The 24,787-nt window shown below is 45.0% G+C and overlaps 1 protein-coding gene across 1 annotated transcript in view; it reads right to left on the bottom strand.

Annotated features, from left to right (window-relative positions):
* FBXL5 (F-box and leucine rich repeat protein 5) overlaps positions 1-24,787 on the bottom strand; it is a 322,370-nt gene that overhangs the window by 149,947 nt on the left and 147,636 nt on the right. The window contains exon 10 of the mRNA XM_086964073.1: positions 9,216-9,364. Within this exon, the coding sequence (XP_086820199.1) occupies positions 9,216-9,364 (149 nt within the window). The remainder of the gene's footprint in view (positions 1-9,215; positions 9,365-24,787) is intronic.

The raw sequence follows: 24,787 nt of genomic DNA, 5'->3' as shown, positions 1-24,787 counted from the left end.
CTGTGCCAGTATTGACAAAAGCCCCTTTTGGAGGTTGGCCTACCTCCTGAGCAATTGACTGAGTCGAATGTCGAGGTTACTTCTAGGATGGTTTGAGGCTTATGGCAGTGCTGTCTGTTTGCTGTTCCTTGCCCCTGGAGCGGAGGCTCCAATTAAGTGTCAACTTGAAAGAGCATATCCTCAGAGTGTGGTCTCTGTATAAGGCTGAATGTTGTCTTTGCCCGGCGTGAGGGATTAATTGAAGGCCTGGGGAGGACTGCCCCCTGAAGTTAGAGTCATTAAAAGACACAGGACCCAAGAGTCCAGGAACACTTTTAGTCGTAAGAGTAAGCACCTCTCAGTCTCTTCAACATCAGGTTCGGACATTAGCTCTGGAAAAGCTTGGCTCCGTATCATGTAATGCACCCATTGTCTATCTCTCTAGAGCCAGTTCGTTTTCTTGCACTGACAACGTAGACTCATCTTCATCCCTCAGCAAACAGAGGTTGCGGACCATATGCTGGTGCAACCACAGAAATTTGCTGTGGTGATGCAATTTGAACAAAATTTAAAAAGCATATCCTCCAGCCTCCCATCATTAGACCTGGCCCCAGGCTTCTCATTCCCTTTTAGCGCCTAAGTGAGCCGCAGTTGTATGCGATCTGCTGAAGGGGTGTTTAATAGGTTTGGGATCTCGTGTAGGCCTTTCCAGAGCTTGATGTCAAAGATCTTGGCTTTTCCAGTTTTCTTGTGACACAGTGCTAGAACACTTGAAAATATGTCTGAACCCAAACTCAAAAAAACAATCTAAGGGGGAGTTTTCATACTGCACATTGTGGGCTTCACAGAAGGGATCACAAGGCACCTCGAAACATTTACTTCTGTAAATAAACAGCTTTCAAACCGACACCAAACACTGGATGGCAGGAGAGTGCAGAGTATGTGATCTACAACAGCACATGCTGGAAACAAACTGACTGGTAGAGCAACCTGTCCAAGTAAAAGGCACAGCAGCAGCTGCCTGCATGCTCAATTCAAACCAAGATAAAACAATCACACTCTTAGGATTGGCCACCCCTGATTAGTTTGGTGCACATGACTGTAACCGGGGAAATACCAGGATTGCTAATCAAAGGACTTCAAGGGGTTCACTCTCTATTTTCTTCCTCTGGAGTAATTAACACGTTGACAGGACATTCTGTAAGGAAGGATGAGCTATAAGGTACTGTATTGTGAAACAGATATATTCACTGTAGGCAGACACCTTCATCACAGCATGAGATGACAGTGTGATTGAAGCACGAGCCAGGATTGTTGGCAGAACGCAAACATGGGGAACGTTCAGACATTAGGTGCCTAGATAATAAACTTTTTAAAGATTCACCAAGTATACAAGCGTTTTATACTGGGGTGAAAGAATTGAGCAGGTATATGCCTGTGAACATAGTAAACTGAAAAAGTCCCAAATAGAAGTTAGAATTTGTCTAGCTCAATAGTACTAAATACAAAAAAAAGTAAGAATTCTTGGGTAGTGAAATTAGAAAAGTAGGGGGGGCAGGGGTTGGAAGCATGATGATGCACATGCAAGAATACATCATAACGCTGCAGCTGCCCTATTTGCGATTCCATGTACCTGTGCATGATTCATAATAAGATTGACGTTGATTTGCTGTTTTATTTACTGTAAATAATGGAAGACAACAGACAGTAGCAGTACATTTAAATAATTATATTGCACAAAAGGGTATGTTCTAAGAGGAGCGGTCTAGTTGCAAATTACTGCAGCTTGACCCTCTCAAAAAAGTTAAATAAGTATTAAAAAAATTAAAACATGACAAACAGTCGCTGGGGAGCAATAGAGGAGTAGAAGGCTGGGGAGAACGTAAACACACAAACAGTTGATGAGCAACAAAGGGCTGGGGAGTGAGATATAAATAAAAAAGTAGACAATGACTAGGAAGGATGGAGGAAGCAACATAGGCAGAGAGAGATACGGTGAGAACAAAGGAGGCGGTGGAGCGAATAAAGGAGAAGAAGCACATAAGGAGCATTGGCAAGATAAAAAATTACGAATGCACACCTATAGAATGCTAAAATCAAAGAAAAGAAGGTAGGTCTCTACATTTAGGCAATGGAAAGATAAAATGCATCCAATCAAAAGGACGGTAAAGAATTTGTGTTCCAGGAGAGAGACAAACAGAAAGCAAATCCACTTAATAAGAAGCAAGCAAATGAGACTAAAAACAATGTGGCACTTACCACAGAAACAAAGCTGAGTTGAGTCATTTACATATTTGATCCTCAATATACAGTTTGGACATTTTGAAGGTAGTTTTACTGCATGATGTTCAGTTTAAAATAAACCAGAACACCAGGAACATTATTGCATAGAAAATGAGAAGAGCAAAATTATAAATGAATCAGATTCTCTATACAAGGGTCTGAAGGAATGGCTAGAGGAGAAGCAAGTAGGACAGATGTGGGGGAACCTTTTAATGAGCTGTACTAACATTATCATGGAATGTGGGCTGCCAAATACTATGGCAGCACGCCCAATGAATAACCCAAACAAAAAAAGGAACCACTCTCAACATGTGCTTTACGGGACAGGAGCTCCACTGCATCATGTCAGTGCTGAAGGTGTGGTGCTGTAGAACAGTAAAAAACCTGATGCAAGCAGTATTACCGGTCTTGGGAAGGAGCTAGTGTTGCCATATAGGGGTTGGCGTGAAATAAGTCTAGCCAACCACAAATGCAGGCCAGACACGTACTAGCGTTCTGACTCCATGCAGCTACAGTGTCATGCGTTCAATTAATCCAAAGTAACAGCACTGAGCACTCACAGTACAGAGAGGGACTGCTTTATATTCATTGCATATTGTGGATGTGAACTACATCTGCAATTTTCTGTGGGCGAATACCAAGGCTGATAAACAAACCCTGTATTCCATGGGTAAAGTTAACTCAACCACAGGACATGGGCTTCCCAAAAGCTCTTTTTATATGTTTGTTGTGCTGTGGCACGAGTTTTCGCCACACATTTTTGAGCTATGAGACTTAAAAACTGGAAAGGAAAATTCATAAATAAGCAGCTGAAAACACCATTTAGGACAAAAATGCCACACAGACTATGTATGAATCAGTAAGAAATCCTAGCTGCTAAGAGGAGGCTGATAAAGAGCAACTAGGAATGCAAGCCTTTGCAGGATAGGTTCTGCTACCTAAGTGACAGATAAGCAGCAGCATTCCGACAGAACGTGATGGAGCACTAAAATAAGAAAGAACACTTCTTACTGTCTAGTGTTAACAAGTATTCACTCTATATGGCAAACAAGGGAGATGAGTTTCTTGGCAGGGATTCAAAACGTGACCACTGGAAGTCCATGCAATTGTTTGTTTCAATGAATGTTTACAATAATTCAAGGATAACTATCCTCAATAACTTGAGTAGGAAGGGAATTTGAGACACTGAAAACTTGTAAGCATTTTATGATCAGAACTCTATTGCCTAAGGAGCTTTGGGCACTACTACTGACGCTGTTGAGTAGGATAAATAGAGGGCACTCCTAATTTAGAATTAGAAGCGGGGAAAAATTTACTGCTGAGGGGGAGGGTGAGGGGGCAGGTTCTGCTGCAGCACAAATAATTTCATTGAAGTAGCAGCTTTGATAAGGAGGTTAGAATATATTTACTTTAACTAAAGAAGGCTATTCTATGACAATTTTCCTACAAGATACCCAGTCTGATTTTTATATGATTTTCTAAAACACTTTCTTTCCATCTCTAGTAGATTAGACCCTGGTTAAATTATTTATTGCTGATTTGATAATGGAAGTTGGGTATCTACTTTGAGTCAGGCTAAACATTTAGAGCGTCAATTATATTTTGCAGTAGATTTGCATAACATAGGTGGCAGCGCAAAGGCTGAATAAATGCCAAATAAAAGGATTCCAAGCTTATGCAACTGTCGGTTTTAGAAGTCTATTGTGTACACAATAGTCTCCTTCACTATTTTATAAAAAACATCCCAACAAATGTCACCATTAAATTAGCAAAAAAAAACAAAGTTAACATCTCCACAATTAAGCATGCAACTTAAATGGAGTGTGCTCCTCATTCATGGGTCCTGGGAAGGATGCAACAGCTATAACTAAAGCGGATTGAGAAAACACACCGCAAAAGATTTCCTAAGACTTGAAATCGAAATGCAGCAGTTCTGCTTAACACGGAGTCCAACGCTGCACCTACACAAGAACTGTGAAAGCTATGACTGAGCCAGTCTAAACAGAATTGGCATGTCAGTGTCCAGGCACAGACACAGCGGATTTGTCAGGCACTCTTGTATTTCAAAGTTAAATGAGAAAGCAGGTCTGAAACTGAGGTTGGAGCCTGCATGACCTTCTAGGTAAATCAAATCCACAACAGGGGGTACTTTAATTTACTTCCTGGAAGCCTCCTTGGAGTGATACACTAAAGAGTCAGTTTCTGTGATCAGCATCTAAAATCGTTTTAAGGCCCTTTCCACCTGTGAATGGACCAGCACAAGATCATCAGGAGGTGAGTGGGAATTGGCAGTGTTGGTTCTGCAGTTGAATGACCTTAAGGGCGTTTCAATACACCTCTTGGTCCTCATCAGTTGAGTCTGTGTCCTCTTGAGAAGACAGCGGTGGCACCGAGATAGTCCACAATGAAGGCAGGGACTGGCGCTTGAGGTACAGAATGAAGAGTATGACCCAACCTTGGCTGCACAGAAGAAACCTGGGGATCACAATGGCTTCTAAGACTCAACTGGGGGAGAAAATGAATGCATAACAGTTCAACATCATCTGATGTAGTTCCTAGAGTAGATCAGTTGGGACCTTCTGTATAGTCCTATCTCGGTACCCTTGCTCTTCATGTGTGTCACCTGATTGGTCATAATAATGAGGACCATATCCCAAACTTGTCAAACCCATAATACTAGCTAGGTTGCTCCTCCTGATTTCTATCTTGATCATAGTGATGCATTTCCTCGTGTTTCTCCTCGTACTTAACATTAAGCAAAGTCTTCCGGGTAGCAAGCCCAAACAGACTCTGGTCATGACACTACTCCTCAATGTCAAAGGGCCTCTTGGATGGAAAAGGGGACCCTTGCTAGGAAACACAGCCTGAGGTTTTAAGGGTGGAGAAGGTCCTGTGGCAGACTTCTGCACCAGCTTTGCAGACTACACTGATTAATTGGCAACAATTGCACAGTTAACTATGTCTTCGATGGCAAAGATGTAGCTGGAGTGGGCAACAATGGTTCTGTCCGCATTGGCATATCGATGAGGAGAATACACAAAGTTCACTGCAGGTGGAGAATTCAGGAAACAGCAACACACTAACACTGGAATGGAAAAGTAGGTGTGTGCCTCCCGTTTGCATCATCAATGGTACTCCGAAAATCTGGACCAAACTGTGCTCATTTTGGAGGAGATTGTCTGATGCCCAATTATTGCCTTCCTCCTGACGAATTGAGCTAATCTCAGTAACTCAGGGACATGGTCCCCTCAGTAGAATCATTGCTGTCTAGGGAATATCATCCATGTCTGCTTTCTTGCCCAGGTTAAAACATATATAGCTCTTGGTCATTATCCGGGAGGAAGAAGGACTAAAATCATATCTGAATCACAGGTGAAGCCCACAGCTGGACAAAAGAAGAGCAAGCAGGAGAGGGAGCCTGCAATGTTGGTATACCTCTGTTCCCAATAATTCAGGACTCCTTAGTTATCGCCACAACAGATGACTCTGCGAAAGCCAACTCTCAAGACCACATGAGCCAGCCTGAGGACCTGACGCTCAAAGAAAAGAGACAGCTCTGGTGGATGCTCAAAAGGACAGACGTCTTCATTCTTCGGTTTGCAGCTGGGATTTCAATCAACAGTGATTCCATGGCATTAGGATTCACTAAGTGGTTGAGGGGTGGGTACAAGTCCATATGTCCCTCGGTGGAAGACTCAATCATTGTTTGGATCCCCACGTAAATCTCTTGCAGGGAAGATGCCTGGGGAATAGATCCACATGAAGGTCTCTGACCACACTTCTAGTTATTGAAAAGCAAGATAATGAACAGAATGAACAAGCATTGTCAAAGCCAACAGGTTTTACCGTTTCAAAGAGCACACTCTAATGCCTTTAAAAAGGTGGAACAGATCCATGTTGCAGTACCTTAAGCAGTTAATATAGGTCCCTTAAGTCATTCAAGTCTTATCTGTAGTGGACTATAGAACTTTACATTAGCATTAGTTCCATAGGCTTTTACCACTGCCCCCGCAGCTTCAGGATTCCAGAAAGACATCAGTGTCCTATTTCAACTATAAATAAATAGCAGCAACGATACTTTGGGGATTATCGCAAGAAGCCAGCCCAAAAACAACCAATAACAACAAGAGGTATGGCCAACTTACAATCAGGGGCAGCAAGAGTATTTTCCTACTGGATGCACCAGCCCACATTCAAGCCACCAATTTAACTGAAAGGCTATCAACACTATGTCTTTATCCTTTGCAGTGAAGGGCTGTCAGAGGTGATTCTCTGCTTTGTGCATGCTGGTGCTATTGCCCCAAGACTAGGGCCCACATGTACAAAGCGTTTTTGTGGTCTCAAACAGGCAATCTCGCAGAATCGGCCTGTTTGCTAAGGCAAAAAGGCTTTTTTGAATGTTAAAAAGTCCTATTTGCGATTCGGTAACCTATTACTGAATCGCAATTTGGGTTTGTGATTCAGTATTAGGAAGGGGTGTGTTAAGGGCATCCCTTCCTAATAACAAATCGCAGTGGCATTGATGAATGCTTTAAAGTAGAACGCCCATTCACAAATGGGAAGGGATACACAGCGGACCTCTTCCCCTTTAAGAATGGTTGTAAAAATATTTTTAGGAGTAGGCACTGGTCCCACGGCCACTGCCTGCTCTTGTTTTCCTTTGAGGAAAATGGGCTACTTACAATTTTTTTTTTTTACTATTGCTTTATTGAAAAGCAATGACAGACATGGTGGTCTGCTGACCCCAGCAGGCAACCATCCCTGTGATTTTTGTGATTCCCTATGGATCACAAACCGAAACCGAACTCATTAATATTCATGAGGTAGGTCAATTTGCGCGACCAACTGGGAATGGCAAAATGAATAAAACACTCATTTGTACAATGCAGTTTGCAATTGCCAAATAGTGATTTGCTAAAATTGACTATTTGGTAATAGCAAACAGAATTGTTTGTACATGTGGCCCTGCGTTCTTAGCGCAGTGGTTAAATTACAGTCTTTACATTTGGGGATCTCAGTACGAAATCAGTCTGGGCACTCAGCACCCAGTTCTGGTATCTCTCTGAAAATAGAAATTTGGAATATTAATGTGTTGAGGAAAGTGGAAATAAAAGTAAATGAACAAATCAAAGAGGAATAAAAGCACTTTGATGACAGTAAAGCTCTCCGGTCAATGGCCCCAATTTCAGCATCTTTGGGAGGGTGAAGTGGTAAGTCACTCCTACTGGTTATTTACCATGTGACCTGCAAGACAATACATCTGCTCAGCGCCAGGACACCTTCCCCAGGTGATAGCGCACTTCACAAATACAGATAATAACTCATCTTCTCAATGAGAAAATTAACCCACACAAGAGTATAACATTTGAAGACATGGACCTAAATCCCACTCACAACACTGCACCTGGTTCTGGTCTCGATCTAAAACTAAATATTTGAAGGGCCAGATCAAAAACTGACTGGCTTTAATATGTGTCTTTGGTGGTAAGTCAATTAAGTGTTTGATGCCAACATCCTTTTCCAGCATATTACGAACTCTGATTTCTGAAGGTGGTACTGTGTGGCAAAAACGTTTGTGCATATTTGTGCGTGGCATTATGTGGTAGAGATGATGTGTACTGTGCTGCTGTTGGTTTGTGTAACATTATTGCAATTGGATGATGCTGTGCTGCACGGTTTTTCGTTTTGCTGACTGTGATTACTGTTCTGGTGTGTTGTACCCCAGAATATTTTTTATTGTGCGGTTATGATATTTTGTGTATGGTTTTGTTTCATGTTCTGTTTACTTTGGATAAGTTAACACATGCTTCTACATTTCCAGTCAAAAGAGGCACATGCTTTTAAAGTTCTCGCAACAAACAACTATTGCTCATGGTTAAAGTTGCAACTATTCTCTCTCTACCCAACGAGGAAATTTCCCATAGCTGATTTGCCTTTTCTTTCAATCATCCATGGTTTTTGTGTAGAGGCTAGAATTCAACATTTCTCCTCTAGTAATAATTTGATTTTTGGGACTACATTTTTAACACGTGTTCCCAATCCTGAAGGTTATGCATAGACTGGGCTTGGACAAGTAGGCAGTATGAGATGTGCTCTTCACAAGCCCTATAATCCACCACTCGCAAAGTGTTGCATTTGTAGTATTCATCAGTTTGCAAACTTTTACAAGAGGGCAACAGGTAAAAGCTAAGGTAATGCACAAGAGAATTCAAATGTATATTTTGTTAAAGGCTACAAATTACTTGTTTCAGCTCTACAACAATTGAATTGTAAGGAACATTCACAATCGACTGCCATCAGTCTCCTGCCTTCCCACAGTAGTTTGGCTTCTGAGGAACATTTATAGTCATTCTTTTTCCTCTTCTATTCAATTTAGTGAGGGATACTTGTGTTTTCTATTATTTTCCAGCATACAGGAGTCACTCCGAATCACTCATATCGCCATCTTTTGTTTCCTCTAGCATAATGAGCTCAGGAATTAAGTGACTGCAAGTTTTTCAATTTTGGCATATACACCAGCAGATAACACAACCTGATCTAGTTCACTTACTTCCTTTGCTGTTGTAAATTTATTTTATAGCAATTAGTCTGTTGGAATAAATCCCCTAGATTCTGAAGTCTAGAGGAGAATGGACCGATGTAAAAAAACATTGATTGACATTTTTCAAAGATTAATAAGCATACGCTTGTTTTAATGAACAACAGATCTGAAAAGGAGGCGTTGTTGACAGTGAAAATAGTTTTGGAATTAGCAGAAGAACATAACAATCTAAAAGCATTGCACGTTTAGAAATGAACAGAAAAGATAAACTCTGTGCCTTTAAGAGATTACTTTATAGTTACTTGTATATGGAATCTAGCCTCCTAAAATGTGTGTTCTATTTAATATTAGGGCTCAGTACTTTATGCATACAATTAAGTAAAAATCAAAAGCAATTTGTGAATAATATTACCATTAATATTGTCACAGTAGTAGAAGTGTTCATCATTTAGAGAAGGGCACGCTGAAACCAATTCCTGTAGTCCAGCTCCAGTCACAATGAGACAACCAGAGAGATTGAGATGTTCCAAATTAGGCAATCCTCCTCCCAAAGTTAATGCCCTGTTATAAAAAAAGAAATAAATTCAACAGAAAGAGGTCACAAAAGTTACTAGCTTGCTATTTGTTTTCAGTGTCTGTCACTTGACATTTGCAATTACATGTCCATTGAACATTTGCAAGAGGAACCTGCAGGAGACTTCTGTAGTAATAGTTTCTCTCCTATTACCAAGAAATTGGATCGGGTGGCACAGTGTACTGGAAGTAGTAGTTATTTGGGCTATTTATTTAAATTGTGTATGGAGCATGGCGCTACCTGCAGGTGTCCTAGAACTAGAAGAACAGTTAGGCAACAAAAGCTCCAAGTGAAATTTAGTGTGCAAACAGCCAATTTAGTACAACTGAACAAATCTGTTTGGGATCTCAGATTGAGAAGGGAGTCTTAAAAAATCACAACCAGGTAATCAAAGGCCCTGCCCAACACCTTGCTGTGTTTTCTTGCCCTTAGAGGTCACGAGGCGATGGGCAGAAGAGGACCGGAGGGCTCAGGATGGAACATTCCAGTAAAACACCTCATTCATGAAAACTGAAGCATAGTCATGTAGTCCCTTGAAGCAAATACACAGACATTTAAATACAATGAACAATTGTTACTTACCTGTAAACAGGTGGTTCTCCAGTATTGGTGTCTTTCATAGATTCACATGCTTGAATATTCCCCGTCGTCGGAGTGGGAGTCCCACGGTAAATAAAATAGCAATAAAAGCTAAATATATAATAATATATAATAAATATATATATACATAATAAGGAAAAACCCAAAAAATGCATACAATAACCATCTGGTACCTAACCAAGAGTTTCCACATAGGAATGCATGGGGAAAAAGAAGTTCCAATGCAGCCTATCCTTGTCATTATGTTAGTCCAAACTGCAGCCAATCAGGCGCCAGCAGCCCTCTAGAACCTTCTCCTCAGAGCTCAAGCCCTCAGATTTTCGTAGCACAAGAGTGACCACAGAGTCTATGAGGAGAAGCGAGCCTCTGAGGGGAGGATGGGAGGGTCGCATGTGAATCTATGAAAGACACCAATACTGGAGAACCACCTGTTTACAGGTAAGTAACAATTGTTCTTCTCCAGTATTAGGGGTGTCTTTCATAGATTCACATGCTTGAATATAGAATAGTAAGCAGTCCGTATCCGAACACAAAGTTTCCAGGATGCAATGTATACACAAAAGGTTGGAATCAACAGGTGTAAACCCATGCCATAGAAGTTATAAAACTATATGTATACATAGAGAAGACATGCATAAGACTGGAAACCATAGGAGGAGGGTAGAACAGAGGCTCACCTTATTGAAAAAGATTACGGAGCACAGCTTGTCCCACTGCGGTATCCCCTTCAGCCATGGCACCCAGGTTGTAGTGCTTTGTGAACGTGTGCCTGCTGGACCACGTGGCAGCTCTGCAAATCTGATGCAATGGAACTCCGGCAAAGAGTGCAGTCGAAGAGGCCACAGACCTGGTAGAGTGGGCTCTTACTCTAGACTGTAAAGGCTTTCCCGCTTTCTGATGGCAGAAAGCAATCGCCGAAGCCACCCAGCGGGCTACTGTAGGTTTGGTGACTGGTACGCCCTTTTTGAAAACGGCCATAGGCCACGAAGAGCTGATCCGATTTTCGGAACTGGGCTGTTCTGCTGATGTAGAACTTTAAACATCTTTTAATGTCCAAAGAGTGCAGGCGTTGTTCCGCAGGTGATTGCGGATTGGCAAAGAAAGACTTCAGTATAACAGGTTCATTAATATGGAAGTCTGACGGCACTTTTGGAAGGAAAGTAGGGTTAGTGCGTAAAAGCACAGAATCCGGTTTGAACTGTAGAAATGGTTGTTTAATCGTGAAAGCATGCATATCACTCACTCGACGTGAGGACGTCAGAGCAAGTAAAAGCGCAACCTTCCAGGTGACATACTTGAGGTCTGCGCTATGGATTGGTTCAAACGGAGCAGTCATTAATTGTGACAAAACAATGTTGAGGCGCCACTCTGGAGGAGGACGCCGAATTGGAGGAAAAGTCCGAAGAAGTCCTTTGAAGAATTGACGTATCAATCTGGATGAGCATAAGGAGGCGGAGCCATCATGGCGGAAGCGTGATATTGCCGCCAGAAAAACTCTTAACGTAGCATGTGACAAACCCGACTGAGCCAGATGGAGAAAGAAAGGGAGGAGCTCAGCGGGCGTGGCACGCAAAGGATGTACTCCGGCGTCTGCACACCAGTGGCAAAAGCGTTTCCATTTCAACTTATAGGTTTTTATAGTTGATGGAGCCCTGGCCTGAGCGAGGATGTTACGACACTCCTGAGGGATGCTTAGATGTGCAAATTCACAGTGCTCAGGTTCCAGGCTGACAAGCTCAGGGAAGAGGGGTCCGGATGGTAGATTTGACCCCTGTTCATGGAGAGAAGATCCATTCGAGGATGAAGAAGAATGGGTTTGCATTGAGACAGGAGTAGCAGCTCTGAGAACCACGCCTGTCGTGGCCACCTGGGAGCAATCAGAAGGATGTGGCAAGGCTCTCTCCGCATCTTCCAAAGTACGCGTGGCACTAGAGGAATCGGAGGAAAAGCGTAGGCGAAGAGATTCGACCAATCCATCAAAAGGGCATTGCCTTGGGACCCTTTGTGGGGATGCCAGCTTGCGTAAGCGGGGCATTTGCGGTTCTCTGGAGTCGCAAAGAGGTCGATTGCAGGGAATCCCCAACGGTGAAAGACCATATCGAGTGTTGGCTGGTGGAGTTCCCACTCGTGGTTGGATGATCGGGATCTGCTGAGGGAATCCGCCAGGAGGTTGGACAACCCCGGAAGATGTACTGCAGTGATTTGGATTTGATGATTGATGGACCAGTCCCAAATCGCCTCTGCCAGGCGGGATAACACCGGAGACTTCGTTCCGCCCTGCTTGTTTATATAATGCATACAGGTCGTGTTGTCCGTTTGTATGAGAACTGACTCTCCCTGCAGCACTGGTTGAAATGATTTCAGGGCCAGAAAGATAGCCATAAGCTCCAACTTGTTGATGTGCCAGGACTTTTGATGGACAGTCCATTTCCCTTTCACGGACAGGTCTTGGAGGTGAGCTCCCCAGCCCTCCAGGGAGGCATCCGTCGTCAGTGTTAGATCTGGGGTGTTGGACAGAAAAGACGTGCCTGCTGCTAGCTGGTGTGGTTGTGCCCACCATCTGAGCGCCTTCTTCATGGGAATGGTGATGGAGACCTGATCGTTGAAGGAACCGGTGACTTGACGCCACTGCTTGTCCAGAGCCTGTTGTATAGGTCGTGCTCGAAGTCGGCAATGAGGGACAAGAGCGATGCATGACGAAGCCATCCCTAGAAAAGACTTCAACAAGCGGACTGAAACGCACTTCTTTGCGAGAAGTAGCGAAACTAGCCGGAGGATCCTCTGTTGACGTTCCTGGGAGACAAATGCTTTGGCCAGGTTGGTGTCCAGCGTTGCTCCTAGGAAATCTTTGCAAGTTGTTGGCTGCAATTGAGATTTCTCCAGATTGATGGACAGACCCAAGGAACGGAACACTGTCTGGCAGATTGCTGTATGGTGTAGAAGTTGTGCGCGGGATTGTGATTTCAGGAGGCAGTCGTCGAGATATGGGAATATCTGTATGCCTTGGAGACGAAGAAAAGCCATGACCGGAGCCAACATTTTTGTAAAGACTCGGGGGGCTGAACGGAGGCCAAATGGAAGGACCCTGAATTGGAAATGAAGGTGTCCCACCTTGAAGCGCAGGAATTTGCGATGAGCCGCTAGAATTGGGACATGGAAGTAGGCGTCCCGGAGATCGATGGTAGTCATGAAATCTCCGACTGAGAGCAAACGCAAGATCTCTGTAAGCGTGAGCATACGGAAGGTCTGGTCCTTGAGATAATGATTGAGTGCTCTCAAGTCCAGTATTGGTCTCCATTCTCCGTTCTTTTTGATGACGAGGAAAAAACGGGAATAAAACCCCTTCCCTCTCTGCGACTTTGGCACAACTTCCACCGCACCTTTTTGAAGGAGAAGGCGAACCTGATGAAATAGTTCTTTGAGGTGCGGAGGTGGTGGTCCGGAAGGTGGCGTTGGAGGAGGTACCTCGACAAATTCCAATGCATGGCCTCTCTTCACAATGTCGAGTGCCCAACGGTCCGTGGTAATGGAGGACCATTGAGAACCAAACAGAGAGATTTGACCTCCAATTCTTCGTTCGACAGAGGAGTCATTGACGTTTGTTGGATTGTCCTCTGAAATTAGACTTCCCTCTGTAAGTTCTGGCAGGCTGCTGACGGGAAGACTGCTGGCGGTTACCGGTGTAACGCTGGTTACCTTGGTTGAAGGACCGGTATTGACTGCTTCCTCCACGAAAAGTGGACGTAGTGCCACGTCCTCGAGCACCCCGAAAGGGCTGTTTCTTAAACTGAAGGGTACCCAAAGCACGTGCAGTGTCCGTGTCCTTTTTAATAGATTGTAGCGCTTCATCAATATGCGCTCCAAATAATGACTCGCCGTCAAATGGCATATCTAGGATTCGTGCTTGAACTTCCTGCTGAAACGAAGTTGAGCGTAACCAACCCTGGCGACGCAGGACGGCCGCTCCAGCGAGCTGGCGAAAACCTGTGCAGGCTACATCCACTGCACAATCTATAAGTTCTTCTGCCGTCCTTTCTCCTTCTTGCAGAATCTTCTGTGCTTCTGCCTTGGAAGCATCTGGGAGTAACGCTACGTAGGCGGCCATGTCAGCCCAAGCCTGACGGTCATAACGGCCTAGAATGGCCATTGCGTTAGCTACTCGAACTGTTGTAGAGGACATGGAGGAAAATTTTCGCCCAATAGCATCCAGGCGACGGCCCTCACGGTCCGGAGGAGCAGTGATTGTAGACGCCGGATTCTTTGAACCCCGTTGAGCTGCCTGCGTGACGACAGAGTCGGGCTTAGGTTGACCTGTAAGGCATGCTGGAGATCCTATAGGAGCTTTGTATTTCTTTTCTAGCCTTGGCAGCTGTGCTGGTAGAGAGTTTGGCGTCTTCATTATTTTCTCCCCTTCAGACCAGATGAAGTCTATAATCGGGACTGTGTGGATCTGTTTCAAGGGCTGGTTTTTGAAATCGTATAGGAAGCAATCTTCCTCTCGGTGTGCTCGTGGCAGTTTGAATCGCTGTGCTGCCCTATCCATTAACTGGTGGAAGCCTGCGATGTCTACTGGAGGAGAATCCGCTGCAGGCACCTGAGAAGGAGATGGTGTTTGAGCACGATAGTCATCCCACTCCGCCAAATGTTCCTCCCCATCCTCATCTACTTCAGAAACTTCACCATCTTCACGCTCTGGAGGATTCTCGTCATCATCATCCTCTGGATAGATGGTAGTATGAACACGAACTGATGTAATTCGGTGACCAGGGACAGGCGACGCTGGTTGAGGAGGAGCCAGAACCGGGTTAGAAACTGGATTTATTACTGATGGGACCGTTGTAACCTGTGGCGTTGGTGGGAAACGCCGATTGTAGTCTTCCAACATACTTTGGAGGTTAGATATCATGGAGATAGGCAACATCGCCGTTGGAACTTGAGTGTGAGTCGTTTGATGTTGGCCATAAACATCTTCCTCGTCGTTACTGAAGTCTTGGCACTTAATATTTAGATCCGAAAGACTGTGAGCTTGGTCATCAGACTCTTGATCAGAATCAGTCGCAAACAGCGGAGATGGAGGATTAATCATCTCTTGCTCTGTAAGAGTCTCGAACTGTGGCTTGCTGGACTGCAAGGGCAATAGAGGCATTGTAGCAAAAGAAGAGGCCGGCGTCGAAATTGTGTCCTGCGTACGCGTCGACGGCATGACAACAATTGACTTTTGCGATGGGATCGGCTTAGATGCCATCGTCGACGAGGAGACCGTCGACGGAGCAGTCTTCATCGGTATTGATGGAGTCATCGTGGACGGAACCTTGACTTTCAATGTCTTCGTCGACGGAGTCATCGTCGACGGAGTCATCGTCGACGGAGCCATCGTCGACGGAGTCATCGTCGACGGAACGGTCGTCGACGGAGCGGTCGTCGACGGAACGGTCGTCGACGGAGCGGTCGTCGACGGAACAGATGGAACAGGTCCCTTCGTCGACGGGATAGCCATCGACGGTGCGCTCGTCGACGAGAGCGTAGACGGAGTCAAAGCCTTCACAACTCTAGTCGACGACGACCGGGTCGTCGACGAGTGAGCTTTTTTCGTCGTTGAAGATGAAATAGGAATCACAGAAGACACAGTCTTAGAGCTGAGAACCACTCTCATCGACGATGAAGACGTCGACGCTAGAGCCGACGACGATCCAGAGGCCAGCGTCGTTGTGACTGTCGTCGTCGATTTGGAACCAGAGACAGCCATTCTCGTCGACGGAGTAGAAACCACCGTCGTCGACGGCAAATCCGTTTTCCTCACAGAAAAACTGGACTTTGAAGCAGAAAGAGCCTGAGAGCTTTGTCTCGTGGGCCCAGACGTGGTAGGCAAAGGTGAAGACACCGCAGGGGTCATTGTGAGGGAAACTTTCCTCTTTTTAAGAAATGGCGAAGGCACCTCCTGCACACTACCACGTTTAGAAGCTGCTTTAGAACGGCCTGACCCAAGACTTTCAGCGTCAGAAATTAAATTATCTTTGTCTTTAAGCCTCTGAAGCCAGACAAGTAAACGGCCTTCTCTGTCCTTTTGAGTTTTCTCTGAGAATTTTCTACAGAGTTTACAGGTACCCACTTCATGGTCCGGATAAAGGCAGTAAATACACTTACTGTGTGGGTCATCATGAAATAATCTCAGCTTTCCACATGAGGAACAAGCTCTGAAGAGAGACTTCTTACTTGAAGACATTTTGGAAGAAACTGGAACACTTGAAGAAAGAAAACTGAGCAGAGCTCAGGGAGACTCCCTTACACACGACGTGCGGTAGAAAATCTGAGGGCTTGAGCTCTGAGGAGAAGGTTCTAGAGGGCTGCTGGCGCCTGATTGGCTGCAGTTTGGACTAACATAATGACAAGGATAGGCTGCATTGGAACTTCTTTTTCCCCATGCATTCCTATGTGGAAACTCTTGGTTAGGTACCAGATGGTTATTGTATGCATTTTTTGGGTTTTTCCTTATTATGTATATATATATTTATTATATATTATTATATATTTAGCTTTTATTGCTATTTTATTTACCGTGGGACTCCCACTCCGACGACGGGGAATATTCAAGCATGTGAATCTATGAAAGACACCCCTAATACTGGAGAAACATTGTTCTATAGGAAGCTAATTCAGAGCACATATAATATGACTGCTGCTCTGGCCAAGGGTCAGACTACCTTGCGGGGGCTTATGGGTGGTTGCTTAGGGCCTGTGCTATGGCACGCATCAGAGGTGTCAGGCTACTGATCCCCTCGTAGGGTCTAATTAGATTGTTCTAGGCCAGCAGGACAAGGTGAGGAGGCTCGCCGGAGCACACACGAGGCAAAGCTCCTAATCCTCAGAGGACAAGGGAGCCGTAACAGGAGAGGAACAGGCGGCAGCCATATTAGGAAGGGCTCCTTCGGCCTGAGTGCATCAGAGGATGGACTGGGGAGAAGAATCCCCCGATAACGGCCGGGTGTAGGCACCAATGACTTACAGCTGCACTAGGCAAGCGGACAGACTGCTAGTTGTCGACCAATGTTATCGGCAGGCAGGTGGGACCGGGCATACTGTTGGGCCAAGTCTAGGGAGCTGGCCACAGAACACAGTTGACTAATATCGGTTTGGTGGGACACTCTGTGGAAATCTCTGGGGGACCCTTACTGCCACACTTGGAGCACTGTTAGGAGACATTGGGTTGCCCTGCTTGCCACACATTGCGAGGACCGTCTCAGTCTTTGACGTCACCGGGGACTGGGGACTGAGGACTGGCTGAGGAGGGTGCTTATCTGCGTGGACAGACCAAAGGGTCTCGGGAGAGACAGGCCAGAGCAGAAGAGTAGTGATCACAGCAGTGGAACATACAGAAAGACTAGTCTGCCCGCACCACACAGAGTAATAATTACTCAATACACACACAACACTCAACACCCTGCGCATGCTCCGTAAGATCTTCCGCTGGATCCCCACCGAAACCAGGAAGACAGTCACCCAGGCACTCGTCACCAGCCAACTGGACTACGGGAACACCCTCTACGCGGGAACTACGGCCAAACTACAGAAAAGACTCCAGCGCATACAGAAAAGACTCCGCGCGACTCATCCTGAACATCCCTCGCCACAGCCACATCTCGACCCACCTGAGAGACCTGCACTGGCTCCCCGTCAACAAGAGGATCACGTTCAGACTCCTCACCCATGCACACAAGGCTCTCCACGACATGGGCCCGAAGTACCTCAACAGCCGCCTCACCTTCTACACACCCACCCACCAGCTACGATCGGCCAGCCTCGCCCTCGCCGCCCTGCCACGCGTACCTAGAGCCACCGCTGGAGGAAGATCCTTCTCCCACCTGGCGGCCAAGACATGGAACTCCCTCCCCACCCACCTACGGCTGACCCAGGACCACCTCTCCTTCAGGAAGCAACTCAAGACCTGGCTTTTCGAGCAGTAACTGACCCCTCCCCCCAGCGCCTTGAGACCCTAACGGGTGAATAGCGCGCTTTACAAATTGTTTGATTGATTGATTGATTGACTCAATGCACATTAAGGCCATTGCCCAGCGCACCACGTGCCACGACACCAGAGGACTCGGGGGACTCTTCAGATGAACTCTCGAGGGCAGACTTGATGACAGCTATACAGATCTCCAGGACTGCATTGTAGGGCAAAATTGAGTCGTCCCCAGAAAAGCAGACCAGCCTCGGTGGAGTGGGGGGGGGGGGGGGGGGGGGGGGGGGGGGGGGGTGAAGGAGGGGGGGGGGGGGGGAGGGGGGGGGGTGTTGGAGAACACTTGTGGGGTCTTACCCTACGCCAGCGCCCAGCTCCTAACTGCCGCCGCAAGTCCACCCCAGCGGCCGCAGCGTGAGGGGAACCCAGAGGACTACATTCCCCAGACGCACTAGCGGCGTGACGCGCACACCACACACAATTCCCGCGCCAGGAGGCGCCAGAAAAGCAGACCAGCCCCCGCGTCGCGGGTTCGCGCGCGGGTCGGCGCCGGGAGAAGCCCGGGACAAGGGCGGGGCCACCTGCGGCCATCAGAGGCCAGAGGAGGCCGGGACGGGGCCATTCCCCTTGGTTCTGATCTAAGAGTGGAAGAAAAAGTATTAAAGGTATTTCTACCCTTTGCCTATCCCCAGCTTTATTATAGGTCCTTCCCAATTATCATCATAGTGAAACTGTTGAACTGTTTTTTGGCAGATGGCAGATGATATGACCTGCAAGGGGGGTACCAGAAATATCTCCCCCCAGAGTGACTTATTCAGGGGAACAATAGATTATTATATAAAGAGGGTAACGCTCCCCATTGTCAGAGAATTAGAGAGAATAGAGCGATCCCCAGCCATGGATAGTTCTCCCACTATGTGCTCTCCTTCACAGACTGCTGATGTAGCTCCAGATATATCACTATTGGAGGAACTAAACAAAATGTGTAAATCCACGTACGCCCCTGTGGAATCAGACAATGTGCAAATTAGTCCCCCTATCTGCACTATAGCAACCACTAGTCCATGGTCTAGCAGTCAACCTCAACCAACTCATAGCATACAGGATACTCCCCTTCTAACACGACCAAAAGAAAACTCGCAATCTGCAGTGACCCCTCAGGTCATTATTGCTAAAAGGAAGAGAGATGGGGTCAAACAATTGGGGAGTAAGGCCAAGCATCAAAAACTAAATCCAAATCCCCTACCGCCCAACACTCCCAGCATTGCCATATTGAATGCACCTATCCATGCTTCTTTAATGGCCTCGATCGAAAACATGATTAAGACTATAATATCCCCGTTGATGGATAAAATGGCTAGTTTAGGGGACAGGCTCACGGGTGTCAAGGAAGCAATTAAGGCCAAATCATTACTTGTAAAAGCTATGGCAGTACCCACTCAATCACAGCGCCCAGCCTCCAAAGAAATGCCCGAAACCTCCACACAAATTAAGACCACCCGTAACCAACTAGTAACTCCACATGTGAAAACTTTCAATCCTCCTGCCACAACTGTACGGAGTTCTTACCCTAGAGTAGGGTTGAACAAAGAATTGATATTACATAAGGGAACAGCGGTTAATCATGACAATATGTTTCTTAAAACCAATCATCTACATTTGCCTCCAGAAGCCGCTCCTATTGTGTGCGTCCTCTCGGGAGTACCAGAACTTATAAAGGGGAAACATGAAAGTCATCTGGACCTAAGAAACAAGGTTGTGTTTTGGCTAACCAAAAATAGACCTCTACCACCCAACATCGATGGCACCATACTAAGTGTCAGAAGGGTGGGTTGGCTAGGACCTCTTCCTAAGGATATAGTGAGCGATTTGGTACTTGTCAAATTCAGGACTAAATACGTCGTTCCATTTCTCAAATCTTGGCAGCCACAAATAGGAGATGGTCCTATATCTATCTGGAGCATAAGTGACTTTCATCCTAGATCATTATATGGCTAGTCGAAATGTCAAAAAGCACAGAGCAACCATCGAGTGACCGTATCATCTTCACGTATAATCAATTTGACTTATCTCGCTCTACAATGATTAGCTAATTTATTTTATCGATTTGATTCTATTTTAACATATGTAATTTTGATGAAATGTACTGGTGTATATTTATGTACTGTTGTTGCTTTTATGATTTTTATACTGAAATCGAATAAAGCTAAGATTGATTGATTGAGTCGTCCCCTTTGAAGTGAATCTACTGTTTAACTAACCTGCATAATGTAGCCAATGTGAAACAACAAGAAGTGAATACACTTAAGGATCAGATGTCCAGGATGATGGTGGCTACCAGGAATCTGGAAGATAAAGAGTCCGGTATGTGGGACAGCACTTGCACGACAATCTGAGATTACTGAGATTCCCTGAGGCATCCAAGCGAGCTGCGCCAGAACACTTCTTGCAACAATGGATCCTCAATGTACTTAAATCGCAGGAGCAATCGAAAATGTTTGCAGTGGAGAACGCACATAGAGAACTGGCAATGAAACTGCTACCAGGTGCTCTACCTTGGGCGCTCATAGCAAAGATTTACAATTATAAGGACAACAATGTTATTCTCAGGAAAGCCAGGAAAACTGGTAATGTCCACTTCGACAAGCATAAAAACACAATTTACCCAAACTACGCAAAAAGGTGCAAGATAAAAGGAAGACTTTTCTCGATGTGAAACAAAAGCTCAGGGCCATGAATTATACACAGCTAGCCTACAGGTCGTTGCACATAGTAAAACAATTTTTCTAGCACCTGGAGGTGTGGTCCTAACTAGAACTATGGGACACGATTTCCTCATCAGAGTGTGGGACATTCCAGACTTTCCCCAGTGGGAAGAGATGTGCGGGGAGTGGAGAGGGTCTTCAGGGTCCCACAGCACGAGAAACAGGCAATCATTAAGAATAATGGTACAGGAGGATGGCACATTGGCTGTATAGGAGTAACTTATGTCTGTGGGGGGGAAGGAGTGGAGGGGCTTCCCCGGAAAGAATGGAGGATTCAGCTTTGCTCTTCCCGAAAGGTCACTCATGAAGGGCAATGATAAGAAGAAAATGTATGAATACTTTGTACTGGGATTATCTCTGGTGGATGGAGACACCACCAGTTGTGGCACAAAAGGTGTCATATTACTTCCAGATAAGGTTGGTGTAAGTTGGAGCACTTGATATCAGACAATTCGCGATAGAAAGCATTGCATTTTGGGGTTGATTAGAACAGCTGAAGGGACCCTCCCTGGAGGACCTCAACTGCTTCTGGTTTTCAGGCCCACTGGGACGGTACTCACTACATACATTATACTCAACAGAATAGTGTTTAAAGTTACATAGATAATTTTATCTGACCGCTGGTATTTGGGAAGGACTGTTGAGCAGACACAGTGTTATGATGTTTTCAAGTGTTTTCCTGGGGAGGGCTTTGGGGTGGAGATGGGGTAGGTTGTTGAACATTCAGAGCAGCAGTGTTACGTTGCTTTCCTGATTATTGTCTGGGTGGTCTCTCGACAACTGGAGGGATGTCCCGAGAAGAGGGAATGGAGGAGGGGGGACACTGCCTACAAAGGAATATACATTGGACCCATGATCTGTTAGAAGTATTACTTCTTTAATTGGAATGTCCGTGGATTATGTACATCACAGGTCTTGGCTTACCTCCATCGTTAAAAGGTTCATATAGCATGCATCCAAGAGACAAACAATAAGAGTCTGAGGAAGAGAAGCTAGAAAATAAATGGCGGGGCAACTATAAGAGGAGGGCATTACAGTGTGGGTGGCCCCTAAGCAGACTTCTGACTTACTTATTCTTACGCAGATTTGTATGGGCGATATATCCTCCTACAAGAGGTACAGGATGGGAGGGAGATCTGCATCCTTAATCTCTATACATCAAACACTAAGGCAAGGATTTTATCTATAGGATAAAGGATCAGTTGAAGGGCTGCCTGGATGTCACGGTAGTGTGGGTCGGAGATTTTAACTGTGTTCTGGAAGGAGGAATTGATAAACGCCCTCTGAAGCATAACACAAATCCACATATGGTGTGCGTTCTGCATCAGTAATGTCCAACACGGGAAGCACAGATGTGTGGAGAGAGCTTCACCTGGCAGATAAGGAATGCTAGTCACTCATTAGCATAACTTCTTTTAGCAGGTTGGATTGGATGCTGAGATCAAGATATATTCTTTCCCGGAATCAGGTAACACCTGTGATGGTGCTACATTGCACCAATCATGTACAGGTCACAACAGAGGCAGTAATTAATCACACATTCCCGGAACATAGGAGTGTGGTCCTGGTCGCTCAGGAGTTCACAGTGTCCTTTCTGGCTGAGACAGAACTCCTACAGCCTTTCGCAAAGAATTGGGTGCAGACATTACTATGAACATATGCAGGAAGCCCAAGGGGCACTGCACGCAAATAAAGCTCAGTGTAGCGATGGCTTACAGATAGATTTTTTACTAATTGTACAAGCCCCCATTAACAGAAAAAGTTGTAGAGGTCTTTAGGGAGGCTTGGACTCTAGGCGAATTGCCTTCTTAGAAGAAGGCGGGTCTCTCTTGCATGCTAAAAGCCGAGGGAGGCCCTTCGGATGCCACTTCTACTTGTAGACTAGACTAACTAACTAACTTTTTCTAGAGTCGGCAATCTAGTCTCTAGGTCTAATCTTTTGGTCAACCTCACTAAGAGGTTGGTCTCCTCAATGAGGCTGTCCTCAATTGACTCAGATGCACCTGACCCACCTGTGTGGAATTTAAGTGCTGCAAGTTGTATTCTTGGAGTCAGGGGCACAGGGGCCCTTTTCTCCCTAGGACGTAAAGGGGTTTGAACGCTATCCTCATCCCCCACCAACCTCTTCCCCATATGAGAGGTCTTCACCCTGCTCATGGGGGTGGTCCTTAGCATACCCTACCAATAGCTCCTTGAGTATTTGTTTGGAGGGATGGGGACCCACGACAGCGTTTTTAAGTTTAGATAGACCTTAAGTCCATAAAGTCTAAGTGAAGCTGAGGGGTGAGGTTGATCTCCTCAACCATGTTTTCTATGTCATTGGTTATATTTTAAATAATAGCTGGGTTCTTGTTAAGAGACATTCTAACCCCTCTTACCCCTAACTATAGTGAGTTTTTAATTTTCTAAAATTTTAAAGGGACTTAACCAAAGCCCTAACAAGACTTTTAGTAATTTGAAAAAAATTGTCAATTCAAAACATTCAGAACTCTGACAATTGAGGAGTTCTGTTGTGTGATCAGGTGCTGACCAAGTCAGTCCAACAAATGCAAAGTTGTAGACCCCATCGCTGATCCACCAATGTAGGAAGCTGACTCTGTATATACTATACCAAAGTAAGGTAAAGCATGCACAGAGTCCAATGCAACCCCAAAGGTAGGCAGAGGTAAAAGTAAATAATACCTTACTCTATTCGTGGTAAAGTGGGCGAGCAGTAAGGCTTTATCAGAGGGTAGTGTTAAGCATTCATTGTGCACACTCAGGCAAGAAATTATGTCACACACTCAAAGACTGAACTCAGACCAATTTGTTTGTATAAAATTATTATTTAATTGTATTTTATTTTCTATAACTAAGCCAGGCCTGTTACAGGTAAGTGGAGTCGTACTTTGCAAGAATAATACAGTTATATACAGTTTGAATGCATTAGAATTTAATTGGATTGGTTACAGTTGAAATTGCTTTTCAGTTATAATTGAGATTTTGGTACGTTAAATTTCAGATTACTTTTTAAGTTACTTTTTCTACTCAGTGTGATATGCCTAGATATCACACCGGGACATTTCCTAGATAAAAGGTCAAATCAGTTTTTGTACATATGTAGTTTAAGGTTTCATACAAATCAACTCCACACAGAACACTTCACAAGAAAGCAGTCAATGCCGTCCTATGGGAGAAAGGAAAATGCTACTTACCAGTATGCATCTGTTCTTGGCATGAAGGGCTGCAGAACCACACACTATTGCATTAGATCACCATCTGGTGGTGGGCACGGATGATTACACTTTGTTGTTGTCTTGGAAGAGTCTTTTGTCTGTTGGATGACTCCTCTCTTAGATCGTAGTGCGCATGGGCATAGACTCCATCTTCAGATTGTTTTCGCCATTGGGCAAATGATGGAGTTGTAGGATTACAGATAAAGATGACCATGTGTTGTGTATCTATATAAGATAATACTGGAACAGATACAGGTAGCCGAGGAGGCGGGTGGGCGTGTGTGGTTCTGCAGCCCTACATGCCAAGAACAGATGCATACTGGTAAGTAGAATTTTCTGTTCGAGGCATATGGGATGCAGAACACACACTATTGCATAGATTGCACAGCAGTTTCTCCCTTAGCGGCGACCACCCACATCTGTAGCAGTAGTTTGAAATGTTTTGAGTACAGCCTGGTCCACACTTGCTTGTTGTTTTGCCTGCACATCTACTCGGTAGTGTTTTGTAAATGTGTGCGGAGTAGACCATGTAGCTGCTTTACAGATGTCATCTAATGGTATATTTCCTAAGAATGCCATAGATGCCCCTAACTTATGGGTAGAATGAGCCCTAGTGGGAATGGATAAAGTGCGTTTTGCTTTTTGGTAACAAATTGGAATGCACTTAATCCATCTTGCAATGCCTGATTTTGAAATAGGATTGCCCTTACATGGAGGAGATAAAGACACAGTTGTTTACGAAGTGGTTTTGTCCTATCAATGTAGTAAAGAAGCTCTATTTTTACATCTAATGTATGTAGAGCTCTTTCCGCAACTGTTTGCGGTTGGGGAAAAAATACTGGCAACTCAATAGATTGGTTGAGATGGAACGGT

This window comes from Lissotriton vulgaris, chromosome 3_2 (genome assembly GCF_964263255.1).
Source record: "Lissotriton vulgaris chromosome 3_2, aLisVul1.2, whole genome shotgun sequence".
NCBI lineage: Eukaryota > Metazoa > Chordata > Amphibia > Caudata > Salamandridae > Lissotriton > Lissotriton vulgaris.
Note: the sequence above shows the minus strand (reverse complement) of the source record. Positions and strands in the feature narration are given on the sequence as shown.